General features: G+C 36.3%; 1 protein-coding gene across 8 annotated transcripts in view; it reads left to right on the top strand.

Annotated features, from left to right (window-relative positions):
* Positions 1 to 538: 538 nt before the first annotated feature.
* HERC4 (HECT and RLD domain containing E3 ubiquitin protein ligase 4) overlaps positions 539 to 19,066 on the top strand; it is a 131,182-nt gene continuing 112,654 nt past the window's right edge. For 5 of the 8 annotated variants that reach the window (XM_061197753.1, XM_061197783.1, XM_061197791.1 and 2 more), the window contains exons 1-2: positions 539 to 830; positions 2,611 to 2,915. In XM_061197753.1, the coding sequence (XP_061053736.1) occupies positions 2,690 to 2,915 (226 nt within the window). In that variant the 5' untranslated portion in view covers positions 539 to 830; positions 2,611 to 2,689. Of the gene's footprint in view, positions 831 to 2,610; positions 2,916 to 7,305; positions 7,343 to 7,446; positions 7,580 to 19,066 lie in introns of those variants that run through there. The other 3 variants (XM_061197767.1, XM_061197759.1, XM_061197776.1) reach the window with 3 other exon arrangements.

The raw sequence follows: 19,066 nt of genomic DNA on the forward strand, positions 1-19,066 counted from the left end.
TCTGGCATCCTCAGAATAGCTCTAGTTGCGGCTAAGGGATAAAATAAAAGACTTCAACAACCTTTATATCCGTATTTGTGATGTTTTATCTGCTACTTCAAATTCTCCTTGGATAAAGGTGGAATAAAATAATAGAAACTGGAACCAATAGGCAAAAAGACAACCTAGCCAAAAAAGGAAGAGATTTCCTTCACTAAAAGGCCCTAGTGCACGCTGAAACGCTGTGACAAGACACACCAAACACCTCCATTTATCTTGCAAATGCCAACTTCTGTGCTTCGCATTTTTCTCTTACGGCTACGCAAAGCACCACGCTGCGCAGGCGCCCGGGTCGGTGTGCCCTGGGAGGATTCCGGCGCAGGCGCGCGGGCCGCGAAGTGGGCGGGCCCGCGCGCGTGCTCCGCCGTTCACTTCCGGCCGACGCCGACCCCGACCCCTCCCCCGCGTTGCCTCCTCCCCCTCTCCCTTCTCCTCCCCAGTCTCTGCCCCAACTCTTCCCCGCCCCTTGCGCTCTCCGCCTCGCTCGCCTCCTGTCCTTCCCCTCCCGCTCCATCCGGGTTGCTGACGGCTGGCTCTGGGCTAGCGAGCAGTGGCGGCTGCTTTTCTCTGAGGAACCCGGTAAAGTTTCACAGGAGCCGAAGAGGTGAGCAGCGGAGCAGCTTCACCGACGCCGGAGGAGCTCTGGTGTTCGCAGCCACTGGCTGAAGGAGGAGGGTCCGGGAGCTGGAGACCTGTCTCAGCTGCTGCGCTGCCTCCCTCTTGCGGGAGGCGCCGCCCCCAGCCGCCCTGGGCTTCCCCTGCCTTGAGGGGCAGGGTGAGTCGTTGCCCCGGTGGGTTTGGGGGCGTGTGACGGCGTTAGGGAGGGGGCTGGGCGGATACAGGCCGGCCTGGCGCTGGGTGCTTTCTCAGCGTTTCCTCGGGCGGGGGGTGGGGGGGCGGAACGAGGGCAGTGTCGGGCCCCCTGGCCCGGGGGCTGGAATGTCGTACCTCCCTGGGGAAGGGCCTCCCTGGGACAAGGGCCGCCGAGGTGCCGAGCCTCGTCCGCTGGCCTCTGCGGCTGCTGCGAGCGGACGGCTGCAGTAGTTGACTGGTCGGCCCGCGAGGTTGGGTGTGTGCCGATGATTTCTCTCTCCCGGTCCCCCTCAGCTGATCTCAGTGCATATTCAGGGAATGATGGGAATAAACTGCTTCTCTTTCCCCTACCTGTTGCTGGCGAGAGGACGCCTTTCCCATTACCCCTCTTTTTTAAAGAAAAGTATTATTAAACCTCGTGCGTTGGAATTTGGGGTGTTGTCCTGTCCTGTCCTTAAAAAAACAAAACAAAAACCGGGAAGACAGTGCAGAACTCTCGGGAACTGTCGGGTTCTGATGCCCCAAAAGAATGAAATCAAACTTTTCTTAATGGATGGGTCATGGATGGAATGAGACAGCTTCAGCACTTGCTAGCCCGCACTTAGGAAAGTTGGATTTTGAAACTTCTTAGGTTCTGTGTAAGGAATGTGGGTACCTACACGGGAATAAGGCTGACTTCCTGTAATTGTGTTATTTAGTAACGCGATGTATCTAAAAATCTGTGTAGGTTTAGATGAAGTGGACTCTTTGTTATCCGTGTCTATATAAGCGAAGAAATATTCAGTCACCGTACTGGAAAGTTCTACAGATTTCGCCACCATACTCTTAGTGTCCCAGTCCGCATTTCTATTCTTGAAAACTCGGCAGTGCCGAGAGTTATTTGCAGTTTTTTTTCCATCTTCAAATAATTATCTCAGGGGTATAGATAGATGTAGATCGCCTTGGGGAGATATTTTTCAGTCATGGTTCCCACTCGAAATAGAAAATGTTGAATTTTGGGGGAGAGTCTTGATCTTTAAACTGCATACTTTTGTATTATAATTAGGTACACTGATTTAGTTTTTAAATTAAATTAGTAGTGAGGTCAGAGTGTTAATATTTTGATTTGTAAAGTATGATCTTTGGAGGTGATTTTCTTAAGATCAAAGCTTAACTAGAGAACTGTAATTTTATCTGGGGCCTGTTAGTTGGAAGAGTCTTTTAAGTTGTGGGAAACTCAAAGTTTCCATTATTGGCTTTATTTCTAGTACAGATAAGAACTTCAGTTTTCTGTTAATGTGGAGGTAGGTGTTAGAAAGTCTAATTATTCTGTGACTTGAGGGAGATTGCAAGGTTTTATGTTTCTTTAGTTGGCTAAATTTTTCACTGAGTATATATCTGATTTTGGGGGCAGTGGATAAATGTCGTATTTCTTGCTCCCACTGAAATTATTCAAAGCAAAAAGGAAAAAAAAGATTAACTTCATCAGGATACTTAATATTTCAATTTGATTAGTCTATTATAAGGCAACAGAAAGTCAAAACTAGTTAATATTTAGATTTTGCAAAGAATCATGGGGAGTGATGTATTTTTCCTAAACATTTCTGTATGATAATTTAAAAAATAACAACTGATTGGTTTTTGAAATTGAATGATACTTCTGTAACACATTATAAATTTCATGTTTACTACATAGTGATTATTGTAGCCTAGCACTTGAAAGAGCAGTTATACATTGTTTCCTTTGAGGTCATATTAACTTTTTTTCTATCTTCTCAGACATAGGGATACCTCCAACTTGCCAGTGTTTCAGAAGGGAGTGTTTTATTGAAACTGGAAGACCAAAAGAATTACAAACATGTTGTGCTGGGGAAATGCATCTTTTGGACAGCTAGGTTTGGGTGGAATTGATGAAGAAATTGTACTAGAGCCCAGAAAAAGTGACTTTTTTATAAATAAAAAGGTTCGAGATGTAGGATGTGGACTCAGACATACTGTATTTGTTCTGGATGATGGAACAGTATACACATGTGGATGTAATGATCTAGGGCAGCTAGGTCATGAAAAATCCAGAAAGAAACCAGGTAAGTTGAAAATTTTTTGTTTGCTATTTCTAATAATTATATCATTTAAGTTTGAAATGTCAAACAATTTCTCTAGTCCTAAACCCATGTTTTCTTTTTATCAAGCTTTGAAAGCAAACCAGGCATTAAATAGATCCTTTGCAGTTCGCATGCTTCTAAGTACTTTAATTATTTTGTGGTTTCTTTTTTAAACTACTGCTATTATAAACCCTTATTGTATGAAGCTGTGGTTTCAGAACATAATTATGGTGATGTAAAACAATATCGAAAACCACCCTGCAGTGTATAGATCTTCTTTGGTACTAAGTATATTGGTATATTGGTATACAGTATGTAGGTCCTCTTTTGTCAGTACTGTTCAGCCACCCTGGGCAGATTTTATTTTTTATCTTCTTATTTTTTTTTTCTGGGCAGATTTTAAATGCATAATTTACTGTGTTGTGTACCATATATCAGAAAGGGGGAAGATTAAGATGAAAGCTTTTTACTTTCACTTACTTGCCAAAAATATAATCCTAATTATTCTCTTGTTCTTCCTATTATATTTTAAATACATGATTTCATTTAGTTTGAAATATCTTTTATTTCCCTAGTATCTTACTGTCAAGTAATAACACTAGCTATTAAAAGTTTTGTGTCTATGAGATGTCCTGATTATGTAGTAGCCATCGGAACCAAATTTAAAATAATTTGTAGGATAATGAGAATTTTGAGGAATTTGGTCACATTTCATGTTCTGTTTTCCTGGATATACATATTTTAAAGTCAAATATTACCACACTTAGAAAAATTGTTATGTGAATTTCACTTTCAGTTGTGTTAACTAAAAGTTAATTCTTAAGATGGTAAATTCAGGTAAGATTACAGCTGTACTGATTTACAGTTTCTTTTAACTTTAACAATAATGGCACCTCAGTATTTTCTATGGCAGTTATCTTTCTTTACCACGTCATTATTTAAGTGGTTTCTATTGTTAGGCTACTTTTGAGAGGTTAATGTAAGTATAAGATATTAAGGTATTAAATTAAGGTATGTTACTCTTTTTTCATACCATCTCACCACCATGCCCAACCTCACTTTTCTACCTTGTAAATTACGGTGTAGTTTTCATCCTTCGTTGATAGGGTTTTAATCTCTTTTCTTCTGCCTTGATTTGTAATTTAATTTTTTTGGATGAATAGTAGTGATGCTTAATACAATAGGTTTAATTATTGTGAAACTCAAGGTAAATGGTAGTTTTCTTGTACTCTACCTCATGAAGAATATTCTATGGAATCTTATCAGATTTTCATAATCTTAGGCATTGAGGTTGTCATGTTGTTAGACATGAGTGGTAATTTATTGATATGTATTTGTTATCACTGCTTCAGAGGCAGATGGATCCTTTACCTTTTTTGCTTAGCTTGGAATGCTGCCTCAGGTTGAGATTTTCATGGTATTGGGGCTGTTACTATTCTTATACTTAACGTGCCCCACAGAAATAACTGAACATATCTCTGTATTGCTTTAGTAATTTGTCAGAGGCTTCAGGGCAAGTAGAAAGTACAAAGCTAGCACAAAGAAATTGCCAATATAGTTACTGAAATTTACTAAGATTTACATTTTTTAAATGTTATTAAACATCTGTTTTGTGTCCAACACAAGGGTGGTAGACACTGTGCACTAATAGTATAATGATTATTACAGTGCCTGGAACAGCTTTTAACCCTATAGGTGAGGTTCTGAGAAACTTAACTAGCCAGAAGAGGCTTCTTTGTGGTCATGCTGACACTGTGATGATTACATTGTGACATTTATATCACTCTGTTGATTCATCCTGGAAGCAATATTTGGTGATATAAAGTTGGGAGGGTGGGTTTACCTAATTTTTGATACCTCTTTAGGATTGCCTTGTTGTCCAGAGTACATCACAGTCTATGGAATAGAAAAATGAAAGGCATAAACTTTGTCTTTGAAAAATTTAGAGCCTGGGTTGGGCATTAAGGCATATGTAAATGAAATAACTAGAGAGAATTGAAATTTGACATAATGTGGTATGTATTTTGAGACTGGGAAGTTTAAATGATGGGAAATGTCATTGTGGGATAGAATTGAAGATTTCTGGGAGAAATTGAAGCCTTAAGTTTAATTCAGTGATTGGTCACATAAATAGCCAGAAGAAAATAAATCTAGAGCTGAAATAGCTTTATGGAAGAGAATCCTTATCCTGAGAAAAACTTTTTATTGCTAGAAGTCCAGATTCAATGATGTATTGAAGTGTACCTAGTTAAAGAGGTAGGAAAAAGTAAAAGTTCAAAGGGAGGTAGTTGCTCTGATAGGAACTTAATCTTTTAACCTCAGTTTTGATTTAAGGGGATTGAGTGGAAAAATGTAATAATGTCTTTAACCAAAATTATTTCCCTTTGGAATAATTCCTTAATGATTTAAATATACTCCTTTTCTAGCCTTTTTTTTTTTTTTTTTTTTTTAATTTGTGAGTTTGAGGAATGAATTAGAAGATACAGAGTTCTCATTTAATTGCTTTTGAAGTCTTTGGGTAACAGAATGAGTCTGGTTGAATTTTAGGACCATGTAATAAACATAGTTCACCTCATCAGAGCTTTAAACTTGTGTCATGAAGAAAGCAAACAGAAAGCTAAGAATTGTTTTCTTATAGAGATTGGCTTTATAAGCATACTGAATATTAAGGAGTAAAAGAGAAAGAGGTCGCCTCATTCATTAAGGATAAGCTATTCTTGAGAGTCATGGTAACCTACTGGAGGACTCAGCCTTACAGTGTAGTAAATAGATTTGACCTATGGCCTGTTGGGAGAAGTTTCCATTCTGGACATTCTAGTAACCACATGGGAAGATTTCACTCATTTCCTTTATTATACCAAGAGTGCAGATTACGTCCATGTTCATCTCCGTTCTCTTGTATATGTATAATCCTTACTGTCACTACTAGCTCTTTCTGAACTATTTCCAGAGAAGTGAACATCTATTTCACTTTCATGTATGTATTTTTCCTTCATAGGAATTTTTTTAAACCTTTTAAAATCTAGAGGCTCTCAATTTTTTCCTTAATTCGTAGCTAACAGGTAAATAGTATATTTAATCTTCAAAGTGCTAGGTCAGTCCCCCTAAATAAACTGTTAGTTTTATTTTTGTACTTCCAGATTTGCTTCTGGAAATTTTAAGATAACATTTAGAAAGTGTACTTTTCTTAATAAGATTATTTACTCACTGTGTAGCCAGCCATAGGTAAAATTTGGTGTCCATGGACCTAAATATATGTTTTACACACCTGTTTCCATTTGTTTTGTGTTAGAAACAGTGCTAAACTATTTTATGTCCATAATTTGCAAATAATGTGATACAGTTTGTTAAAAATGACTGTTTTAGTAGCATTTTATGGTGTACAAAGTTCTTTTGAATAGATTATGTATCTTATTTAATCCTCACAACAGTCTTGCTTGTTAGCTAGGGCAGGTGTTATGGTCCCTCTTTTTCAGATGAGGAAACTGAAGTTAAAAGAGCTTAACCACTAGAGTAGCAAATATTAAGAGAACACTCTAAACCCTGTGGTTTTATCTTTATCCCACAAAGTTTTGCCCCTGCCATATTTAGAAGGTAGAGGAATATTTATTCAAGGAGGAAACTAGTTTACATCATTATTTTAATGTAATTCTGAGGGTTTAAAAAACTCTTAAAAATTACTATTTTATGACTAAACGTATACAATGATGACATCATGTTTTTTTAATCCCTCCCCAGTCCCTTCCCTGTGCATAAATTCAAAGAGAAGCCATTTTAGGAACCGTGTAAGAAGGTTGAGAATTCTAGTTTCAGATGTAATATTGTATCAACACAAACTAAAAATTCAAATATATATGTTTTATTCTTGAACTGAAGACTGACTTCATTGCAAAGCCAGTAGTAGATGAAGTTTTAAATAGTATGATAAAATTTTTTGTAGCTTGTGCTCAACTCTTCTACTGAAGATAAAAATATTATGAGCATTGATTCTGTTTTTTGTGGCCCAAAATGGTAATTTCTACTGTTGATCATTCCAATAAAAACATTTTGGTCATATAGCAGTAATTTGCTTGCCTTTCTTGCTTCTTCATTTTCTGACCTGCTCTCTCTGTTCATAAAACATAAATCTATAAATGAACTCCTTAAGATATAGTTGAAATTTAAAAAGCAGTATAGCAAAATAAATGAATATATGTGGGAAATAAAATTATTCATATTAGAGTGGATTAAAAAATTCAAATAATCCCATATATTCCTTAATGAACCAAAGAAGCTCATTATGTTTTATAACTCCTAATTTTCATAATACCTTTTAAGGAAGAGAAGGATGTGGATGATATGAAGACTTGAAAAAATAATTACTTGGTTCAGGAATGGAGGCTTGCTTTGGATGCTTTACTTTGAGAAAGGTTAGTGTCCAAGAATCACAGTGTCGAGGGTAGGGAAAAAAAATCATAATGCAAACAGATGACTACTGTTAGAGAGATGTATAATAATACTTTACTTTGTGTAGGACCCTACATCTGAGGAATTTCAAGAGCATTACACAATAACTCATGGTTCCTTTCAAAATGCTTGTGACACAATTTGCAAGAATTATCCTCATCTTAGGGGATAAATTTACGGAGAAATGGCAGCACAAGTTGGTAAGTAACTTGTCAAAACAGCAGGTGACTGGTGAACAGCTATAAATTGAATCTGAAAATTTAAGTCTACCAGTCTCCTACCTTATTCACTAAATTGTGCTTATGTTTAGAATTATTTACAGTAGTATCTTCTATTTGAGGCAGATCAAATACTAATGCACAGATTGTTTTTTTGCCATTCTATTGATGGCCTATTGAAATGAATCATTATTTTATCAAGATGCTTGCATTGTGATACCACTTTGGTATTTCATTATAACCTTGTGTGGTATGAAGAATATTTAAACAAAGGAACAAACACTTACTGTGGTAACACACAGGCTTCTTTCCTCTGTTATATATCATATTCTCTATCCCTTTGTTATCTAATGCTGTGCTGTGCTACTATCCAAGGTCCATAGTAACTGCCAGGCACAACTGATTTGGTGGCTAACATTGGAACTTGGATTAATTATGTTGTATCAAGTCTGCCATGTATCTCTCTGTAGGATGCATTGGTTTGGTGAATGCGTTATAAAACCATTAACCCACAGAGAAGCAATGATAGTAGTAGATGCCTAATCTGAACAGTCTAACAAATAGAGCCTTCTTTAAATGATTTGGAACCAATGATTTTCTCTTTGTGTTTGGTATGTTAGTGTTTTTATTTGATTGGAAGTGAGCCACATATGTTCCTTGAAAGAACAGGAGTATGGAAAGTTTCACAGTTTGAGCAGTTACTCAGGATTCTTGTTACAGATGATAGCCAAGATGGTCTAGGTTCTATCACCTTAGTATAAGTACAGTCGTCTCTCAGAATCCGTGGAGGATTGGTTCCAGGACGCTCGAAGATACCAAAATCCATGGATGCTCAAGTCCCTTATATAAAATGGCATAGTATTTGCATATAACCTACACATATATTTTAAATCATTTCTAGATTACTTATAATACCTAATACAATGTAAATAGCTATAAATACAATGTAAATGATATGTAAATAGCTGCTGGCATGGGAAATTCAAGTTTTGCTTTTTGGAAATTTCTGGAATTTTTTTTTTTTCCCCCAAATACAGTTGACCTTTGAACAACATGGGTGTTAGGGGTACTGATCCCCCATGCAAGTGAAAGGCTCCATACTGCTATCTTTGCCTTAAAAACAAAGGGATTGAAAGTGACTCACCCAAGGGCAAGAAGCTGAAACAGTTTGGATAGAATCAGAACTCAAACCCTAGTTTTATATTACACATTTTGTGGTCTCTGAGCATAAACTTTCCCTTACACAAAGATCTGTAAAATGAAAATACAGGCATTATATTTATTGAAGTAAACCGATGTGTAAGTGGATCCTTGCAGTTCAAACCCATCTTGTTCAAGGGTCAGCTGTATTTTCCATCCACGTGTTGGTTGAATGCTGAGATGCGGAACTCACGGATAAGGAGGGCCAACTGTATTCTTTGGGTTGCATGTCCCCGATATGTCGTATGAGTGTAGCACTGTTGTTAAAGCTCATTTCTCACAAACCCCATGTATTTTTAAAATTGCTTTGAAGAAATAAATCAATTCTCACTTCATAGATATTAAGATTTCCTAGGCGGTAAGGCATATCAGGTACTTGGGATACATATTAAAACTAATAGAGAAAATGTATTCAGCCATTGTTATAGGGTTTCTTTGGACTAGGATTGTGTTAAGTGAGTAGAAAAGTGGTAAACATTAATAAAGAATCCATATTAAAAAGTCCATGGTTTATCTTGTTTCAGCTTCTATGGCTTTTTTTTTCCCCCATGCTGATGGAACTTAAAAGGCAATAATTATTTTTATATCTTAATGAATTGTTGTGATTACTTTACATGCTAGAAAAATCTGTTCTGTGTACAGTTGTATTACTGGAGTTAATTTTGTTAAAAGGGAAATTTCTTGAATTTTGGTGGCTTTCTTTAAACCATAATATTTTATTTACCTGGAATTACTCTTTTTTCTTCAGTTCTAGTATGGCAGAATTTTATTTTAGCTTTTCTTGGCCATAAGGAAAACATTCTGTAATTCTTTAGTAATGTGTTTTTCATGTTATTTTAAAATACCTTATTTCTTTATTAATATCTAAGTTTAGTTTCATTTTATTCCTTTGCTGGGTGTCATACTATTCTGAAATAACACATTTTTAGTTTTTCATAGTTTTATTACACATTCTTTTTTTAAAACTTATTTATTTATTTTTATTTTTGGCTACGTTGGGTCTTCGTTTCTGCATGAGGGCTTTCTTTAGCTGTGGTGAGTGGGGGCTACTCTTCGTTGCAGTGCACGGGCTTCTCATCGTGGTGGCTTCTCTTGCTGTGGAGCACGGGCTCTAGGCACACGGGCTTCAGTAGTTGTGGCTTGGGGGCTCTAGAGCGCAGGCTCAGTAGTTGTGGCACACGGGCTTAGTTGCTCCACGACATGTGAGATCTTCCCAGACCAGGGCTTGAACCCGTGTCCCCTGCATTGGCAGGCGGATTCTTAACCACTGCGCCACCAGGGAAGTCCCTTATTACATATTCTTGGGAGGGGAATCAGGAAATATAGGGAAAATAAAAATCAACTATAATGCCATCATGCACAGATAAATACTGCTGTCATTTGACAGTTTTTCTATACTCATATATGTTTCTGATTATGGACTGGGAATATGTTCTTCTTTCTCAACTTTTTTTTTCAGTAATAATTGAATAACACTTTAGTAAATATTTCCCCATGGTTTTAAAATACTGTTTAGGGATATTTTAATGATTATTTAACCTTTCATCATTTAAAAAAAAATTTATTTATTTTATTTATATTTGCTGTGTTGGGTCTTCGTTGCTGCACCCGGGCGTTCTCTAGTTGCAGCGAGCAGGGGCTACTCTTCGTTGCAGTGCGCGGGCTTCTCGTTGCGGTGGCTTCTCTTGTTGCGGAGCACGGGCTGTAGAGCGCAGGCTCAGTAGTTGTGGCTTGTGGGCTCTAGAGCGCTGGCTCAGTAGTTGTGGCACATGGGCTTTGTTGCTCCGCGGCATGTGGGATCTTCCTGGACCAGGGCTCGAACCTGTGTCCCCTGCATTGGCAGGCAGATTGTTAACCACTGTGCCACCAGGGAAGTCCCCAAGGAAACAAAGGTTTTGAAATCACAAGATGCAGTCACGTAGAAGTTCTTGATTTCACTAATAGCTGAAATAATTGTAACTATAAATTGTATATGTGCTGGTATGTAGGCAAGAGCCCCTGGGAAATGTGCCCTCTGAGAGAATGATGTTGCTTCTGTGAAAGAGAAATGAAAGTGAGGAAGGGATAGGGTAAGGCTAAAAGACCCTAAGGAGCAGAATTAGGAGTTTCTGAAGACAATTGGAGGAAAGTTTAGGTGCTTTACCTATAAGTTATACAATCTAAAAAATAAAACAAACTAGTGAAGATAACAAAAAAGAAACAGAGATACAGAGCACAAAATAGTGGTTACAGGTGAGGAGAGGGAAGGAAGGAGGGGCAAGATAGGGGTAGGGAATTAAGAGGCACTACTATGTATAAAGTAAATAAGCTACAAGGATATATTGCGCAGCACAGGGAATGTAGCCAATATTTTATAACTATAAATGGAGTATAATCTTTAAAAATTGTGAATCACTATGTTGTACACTTGAAACTTAGATAATATTGTAAATCAACTATACCTCAATTAAAAAACAAAACTTAGTGGAAACGAGATTCAATTAGATGTCAACAATCAAAGCAAAGGCAGCATTTACAATAGCAAGAAAAAGACAAAATGACTTAGGCATAACCTAAGAAATGTGTGAGACATAATATGAAGAAGACTTGAAAGCACATATGAGGGATAGAAAAAACTTGAAAAATTGAAACCACATTTGTGGATAGGAATACTCAACCTACATAGACCTGTCAGTTTCTCTAAAATTAATATCAGTTTAATATGATCCTAATAAAAATAGCAAGTGTTTTTTTTTTTCCCCCGCCAGGAACTCGACAAATGGATTCTCTAGTTCATATGGAAAAAATAAACCAATGTAGCCAGGAAAACTCTGAAAAACGAGAGCGAAATATATATATATATAAATAGATAGTAACATATTTTAATTTTAAAGCCTTGGTAGTTAAAACTGCCCCACAAATAGACATATTAAATAAAATAGAATAGAAAGACCAGACATAAACTTATAATCAACGGAGAAAAAAATTCAAGTGAGGGATAGTCAATAAATGATCTTGGTATAAGTAGGAGCATCATCTAGGGAATAAAAAAGTTGGATTAATACCTGACGCCGTGTATGTATTGGATAAATTCCAAATGAATCACATATTTAAATGTAAAGGCTACAATGATAAATGTGCTCAAAGAAAACATGGACTAATTTTTTTTTTTTAATTTTTTTTTATTAAAAAAATTTTTTTTTAAAACATCTTTATTGAAGTATAATTGCTTTACAATGGTGTGTTAGCTTCTGCTTTATAACAAAGTGAATCAGTTATACATATACATATGTTCCCATATCTTTTCCCTCTTGCATCTCCCTCCCTCCCACCCTCCCTATCTGGACTAATTTTTTAAAAATTATTTTGGAGTCAGGAAATCCTTTCTGAATTGTGAAAAGATAAAGTAAACTGCATGGAAGTAAAAATAATTTTGCTATGTAGAAGTCACTGTAAAAGTTAAAAGACAAATAGGAAATATTTATGAATTTTAATATTTATGTTGAAATCAAAATGCAAGTCTCCGAGATATAAAGCACTCCTAGAAATTGATGAGATAAGGAGAAGACAGTAGCAAAATGGGCAAAGGATAGGAAGAGGCACTTCACAGAAAAGGAAATACAAATGACTTTTAAACAGTGAATACTCTTCAGACTCATTCATACTAAGAGAAATGCGGAAGACTGTGTATGACTGGGGTATCCATCTCTGTATAGTGAGGCTGTCAGTAAATAAGTGTTCATAGGTTGTTAGTGTAAATTGATAAACCCTTATGAGGGTTATTTTGCCAGCATATATCAGAATTACAAATGCATAAACCCTTTCTCCAAGAAGTCCCAAGAGTATATAGCTCTTGATTTGATAGCTACGTTTGTACATATACAAAATGAGTGTTACTGCAACATTGTTTATAATAGCAAATATTAGAAACAATCTTATGACAGTCTGTTGGGAACTGGTAAAATAATTCAGTCAGTGTAATGCTATATAGTTATGAAGAGAATGAAGGAGTTTTTTGCATACTAATATAGAAAGAGCTCTAAGATAAATTAAGTAAAAAGAGCAAGGTGTAGAACATTGTGTATAAAGCTGTATTTTGGATTAAAAAAAGACAAATATACGTTTGTATTTGCTTATAGACATATTAAGAAAAACCCTGGAAGAATATATCCAACTAATAATGGTATTTATTCTTGGTGCAGAGGTAAGATGAGGGGTGAGAACTAGACTGGTAGAAGACATGGATGATAGACACAGATTTTTCCCTACATGTATTTAAAATAAAATGTAGACATATTATCTGTTAATTTTTTAAAAATAAAAGGGTAGGCTCTGGAATTAGAGTGCTTGGATACAAATCCTGGCTCTTTCACTTCTTAGCTATGTTATCTTGGGCACATAGCTTAGTCTCTGTGTTAAGTATTCTTTTCTGTAAAATTAGGATAATCATGCCAAGGGTGGTTGTAAGGGATTAATTAAGATATCACATGAAGTGCAAAGAACAATGCCTGGCATGTGGTAAGTGCTCAATAAATGTTTTCTTAAAAGAAAAAAGCCATTAATGTTAGTGTGAGAATGTAATTTTAGGTAAGCCTTACACTGAAGTGGCTATATGCTGTTTCTGTATGTTCCTTGAGATCGACAATACGTATCTTTTCATTTACAACTGAAATTCAGGCATTTATTCAACAGAGGATGTCTGCTTTGTCCTAGACATTGTGCTAACCATGAAAGTACTTCTTTATGTTTAGTCTTCAGTTACCTTGTTGGAGCTCATATTCAGAAATTACACCAAAATTTCCCAAAAATGTATGTTTGTTTTGTTTAGAGGTAATGTTATATCGGAGCAAGATATAAAATAAATTCGATTCCTTTACTGTTAGACTCTAAAGATATAGTAATAACAGAAAAAACATAGATGCCTTTTTTGTTCTTGTGAGAAGCACATAAATGATGGGAGTTAGATTCATCGTTTATTTTCAAAAGTTTATTTACTGAAGAGTAATTAATTAGAACATTTCTTGGTCCATTCAGGCTGCTACAACAAAATTACTATAGTCTGGGTGGTTTAAACAACAAACCTGTATTTCTCTCGGTTTTTGAGGCTGGGGAATCCAAGATCAAGGTGCTAGCAGATTTGTTACCTAGTGAGGACTTGCTTCTTGGTTCGTAGATGCCATCGTTTCATTGTGTCCTTATATGGTAGAAGGGTGAGGGAGCTGTCTAAGAAAGGGCACTAATCATGAGGGCTTCACCCTTATGACCTAATTACCTCCCAAAGCCCTACCTCCTAATACCATAACATTGGGGGCTAGAATTTCAGCATATGAATTTGGGGGAGGGGGTGACACAAACATACAGTCTATAACAGAAGGTATAGTTTGTGTACTGATGTTTTGAGGAACAGACACTTAAATTCTGCTTATTCATACTTTTAAACCTGCCCCTCCCAAAGTGATAAGCTGACCTTTAAATTTAAATTTTTAAATTTGTAAACTGTTCTAAGAATGTACATGTTGGATATGTTGGATATGGTATGGTAAAGTCATTGTGGCCATAAAGGGAAGAGAGAATGAGGCTTGGAAGTTCATTATGCTCACTGGTTCCAGAGAGAGGAGGTCACACTGCATGCCACACAGAGCTGCAGGGGAAGATACCAGGGTAGTCAGGAGGCAGAAAACAAGGGCTCAGGGGAGATTTTAGGGTTGTAGCCTTATTGAGGTTTTCCTGGGAAGGGCAAACTAGGCAGAATAAACAGTTTAGGATTGGCTAGTTTGATTTATTCCTCCAGGCTTTGGTCTATAGGGTTGGTTTCTTGTTTCCTGGTACCTGGCCCTGGGATGATTTAAGGTAAGGGAAATATGGGTTTGGTGTGTGAGAGTTAGATAAGGAGATAGTTGGTGGAATAAACTCTGGATTGGTCAGTTTGCATATGAAAGGCAGGTGTTGGTAGGAAGTTGTTATCTTTAGGAATTATCTAGTCCTGGGAGGCTCCGACTCTTCTGGTGTCTATAAGCCCCTCCCCCCACCAGTCCTATGTCAGCATCAAGAATATAGAAAGTAAGAATATAGTTAATTGTCTCTGTGATGAATGAATGCCAAATATACTAAAAAGAATCTAAGAAAGCACAGAACAAAAATTCTGGCAGTATATTCTGTGGGTTCATTCTTGCTAGTCTTAAAAAGAAATTGAAGTAAAGCAGCTATTTGATTGATAGTATATTTATGTTGGAGTTTCCCCTTCAAAGCAGTTAATTTCAGCAGTTCCTAGCCATCAAGAAAGGACTCTACTGAAGAAAAAATAATGTAAAGCCCCAAGTATTTATACAGTTTTAAGTATGTTTTGAAAATAGATTATTAAAGCATAACCTTGTTGTTTAAGTATTATTAACAAAAGGACAACAGTTCAATCAATAGGGAAATGTTTATATCTTAGTGCCTTTATCCGTGTAGTAGGGATGATGGTATACCTGTCTCATGGTATTATGAGGATTAAATGAGATTAAATAAACAAAGGGCTTAGCACAGTGCCAGGCACATAATCGTCTTGTGTATGTTACCTGTATACCTGTATGTAGGTACAAATGCATAAAAGGGATATGGGCTTGTAAACATATCCGTTATAAAGAATTTTTTAATCTAGTTACATCTCCATATGAACATTATTGTGGGCTGTCAACCAAGACATGTAAGTTACTGTATGTTAAGTTTTGGTTTTATCAAAGAACTCGTTAAAATGTTTTCATGACTATGAGTTGTACCATTCCAAATTCTTATTGGTAATTATTGGTGATAATTTTAGAGAATAAGCATTTTCATTAAATATTTTATGTTTTAGTTTTATTTAATTCTTAATTTTTTAGAATATATTTTATGATGATCATTATATGATTATATTAGACATCCTTTAAAAAGTGTCAGGAAACAATAATTTTACTTTAGGAATAGGGAAATAACATGCTGCCTTGAGTGAAGTAGCCATTTGGTTATTTGTTATCTCTATCACAAAATTAGCAATATGATTATTTAAAGTAAAAAAAAAAGCATTCTGAATTATTTATTGGTGTTATTCACTAATTCCAAGTGACTAATGTCTTCATCTTTTAAAAATTCAGCATCGTAAAATACATCAACTACACATTCACTTGTTCAATTAAACAATTAAAGAACCTAAAAGAAAAAAAACACTTGTAGATAATCAGTGTTGACAGTTTAGTATTTATTTTTCCAGTCTTTTCTCTGCATATATATTGGGGCTGTATGTGACATATTTTTATACAAGAATGGCGTTACACAGTACCTTTTTAATTTCACAATATAGCATCTTGTGAACATTAAGTTTCTAGAGATGGATATAAGTGAACTTTGCATTGCTCTAGTTGGAGTTTTGAGTTATTCAGAGAGAAGGGAAGAGGAAAATCTATATTTACAGCAACTAGTGAGGCATAGTAGGCAGAGGATTCTGGCTGAATTAAACATTTACTAAGTAATTGATATGGAGCTGCTTTTTTTTTTTTTTGGCTGCGTTGGGTCTTTGTTGCTGCACGCAGGCTTACTCTAGTTGCGTCGAGTGGGGGCTACTCTTAGTTGTGGTATATGGGCTTCTCATTGCGGTGGCTTCTCTTGTTGCAGAGCACGGGCTCTAGGCGCGTGGGCTTCGGTGGTTGTGGCTCACGGGCTCTAGAGTGCAGGCTCAGTAGTTGTGGCGCACGGGCTTAGTTGCTCCGCAGCATGTGGGATCTTCCCAGACCAGGGCTCGAACCTTTGTCCCATGCATTGGCAGGCGGATTCTCAACCACTGCGCCACCAGGGAAGCCCTGAATTGTGTTTTTAAAAACTCTAAAATTTTCTTTGCTCATGGAAATACTGCTAGATATCATAAATAGGTTTTCAAACCAATCTGTAAAACACATTATACCTAAGTGTAATACTCTATCAATAATTATATTTAACTGAGCTTTGTAACATTTTCTGTAGAAAAATTCATTGGAGTTTTACATTTGGGTGTCAGAATTTATCTTCACGCATCACTTATCCTGGCTTGTTTAGCTCTCTTGCTTTGTTGGTTCCAGAAAGCTTAAGATAGATATTTGTGAGCAGCATTTAACTTAACTATGTATCACATTTGAAATGTAAATAATACTTGACTATAGCCACTGTTTCCTAGAGAAGAAAATTTATCAGACCAGGTTAGTTATTTCCCTGGTATTTTGATTTGGAGAAACAAAGCACATTTGTTCCTGTGGGGTTTGGGGTCAGTTATAATTTGGGGACTGCCTATATCTTAAAAAAAAAATTCTTTTTTCCCCTGATTACCAAAATAGTACATTTCTATAACTTTTTAAAAGTTACAGAAATACATGATTTGAAAAGTGGAAGCCACTTTTTCCCTACATCCTAAAGATGACTACTACTATTTCTTTATATTTTCATATCTTTTATACCTGTATTAAAATACGTAATCCTGTACACATATACATAAAGTTCTGTGGTTCTCTTTTTCATTTAACGTATTTTTATCTTTTCATGTTATACTGTATAGACATTCATTTTAATAGAAGCACCAATTTCTATTACATGGATATTCCATAATTTATTTACCTACCTGTTACTGGAAGTCACGTTATTTCCTGTTGTTGTTGTTGTTGTTTCCCAGAAGGAAAGTTTCTGGGTCAGAGGACTTGCGTGTTTAGAATTGTAATACGCATTGCCAACTTGCTCTTGCTCTCTAAAAAGCTTTTTTTTTTTTTTTTTGAGCTTGTATTTTAAAGATCGTTTAGAGAAATGTGTCTTTTGCCAATTTTGTGTAAATTTTTTTTGCCATTTGAAAAGTTGTTTGGTATGGAAATAATGTAATTTGAACTAGAAACTTCTAAATTTCAAAATCAAGTTTATCTGTGATTGAATTATTCAGAATAAGTTATTTATTTCTGTGGATCACCTTTAAAACACAGATGGTAGTACTTGGGTAACTTGACACGAATGTTTTGAACCCAAAAATATTTATTTAAGTGTATTTGTTTGCTAGGGCTGCCATAACAAAGTACCACAAACTGGGTGGCTTAAGTAACAGAAATGTATTGTTTCACAGTTCTGGAGGCTAGAAATCCAACATCAGGGTGTCCTCAGCGTTGGTTCGTTCTAAAGATTATGAAGGAAGGATCCATTCCAGGCCTCTCTCCTAGCTTCTGGTGGTTTGCAAGCAATCGTTCACATGCATTTTCTTTGTGTGCTTTCTGTGATGACGTTTCCTCTTTTATTGGGACACAAGTCAAATTAAGGGCCTACCCTGCTCTGTGTGACCTCATCTTAACTAATTACATCCTTGATGGCCATTTTTCACATAAGGTCACATTCTGGGGTACTGGGGATTAGGACTTTCAGCATATGAATTTGGGGGTAACCCAATTTATCCCATAACAACAAGGTTTTGAGATCTGTAGATGAAAGAGGATACAGAGTAATGGTAATGTTTATATTTTCCTTCAAATAGCTGTTTTAGAATTTCGAATAAGATGCAACTTTTAAGAGATGCTAGTTGTGAATATGTTACTAATGGTGTGTCTGTAGTATTACCTTTATACCCAAAACACATTTTTTTACTGTTTACAAGGTTCTCAGAGCATGTTGTTACTGGTGATTATATCTTATTATCAGGTTAAAACCCGCTTAGCAAAAGACTTAATAGACCATCTTGTATATTTTGTGATTGGTTGTCTAGGAAGAAGTGTTTATGTGTACTGTTATTATTGATAAATCAGTCTGGGTCATAGTCAGTCAATACTCACAGAGCTTTTCATGGTCATTCCTGGACATGCACACATGCAGGGCAAAATACATGAGTCTCCCGATGTGTAGATTCCCAGCTGAGGTTCAACAAAGCACTGTTTTGCCTTCCTGTTACGTCCTTTTTGTGGTATATTTAGTGCCACATTTTTTGCATTTTTGTACTTTTTGTTGGTGATTTCAGTGTTTAAAATGACCCCCAAGCATACTGCTGAGGTGCTATCTAGTGTTCCTAAGCACAAGAAGGCTATGAAGTGTCGTAGAAAAAAATTCATTGAGGCATGAGTTTACAGTGCTGTTGGCTGTGAATTCAATGTTAATGAATCAATAATATAATTAAGATGTCTTTAAATGGAAACGCACATAACACAAGGTTATGAATTGATCATTTGATGAAATGTTGTGATCAGAGGCTTGTAGCAACCTAATCTTGTATTTTCCCTAGGGGCAGTCATTCAGTATTTGCTAAATAAGTATTTGTGGTGACTTTATGGAACATAACTA

This window comes from Eubalaena glacialis, chromosome 1 (assembly GCF_028564815.1).
Source record: "Eubalaena glacialis isolate mEubGla1 chromosome 1, mEubGla1.1.hap2.+ XY, whole genome shotgun sequence".
NCBI lineage: Eukaryota > Metazoa > Chordata > Mammalia > Artiodactyla > Balaenidae > Eubalaena > Eubalaena glacialis.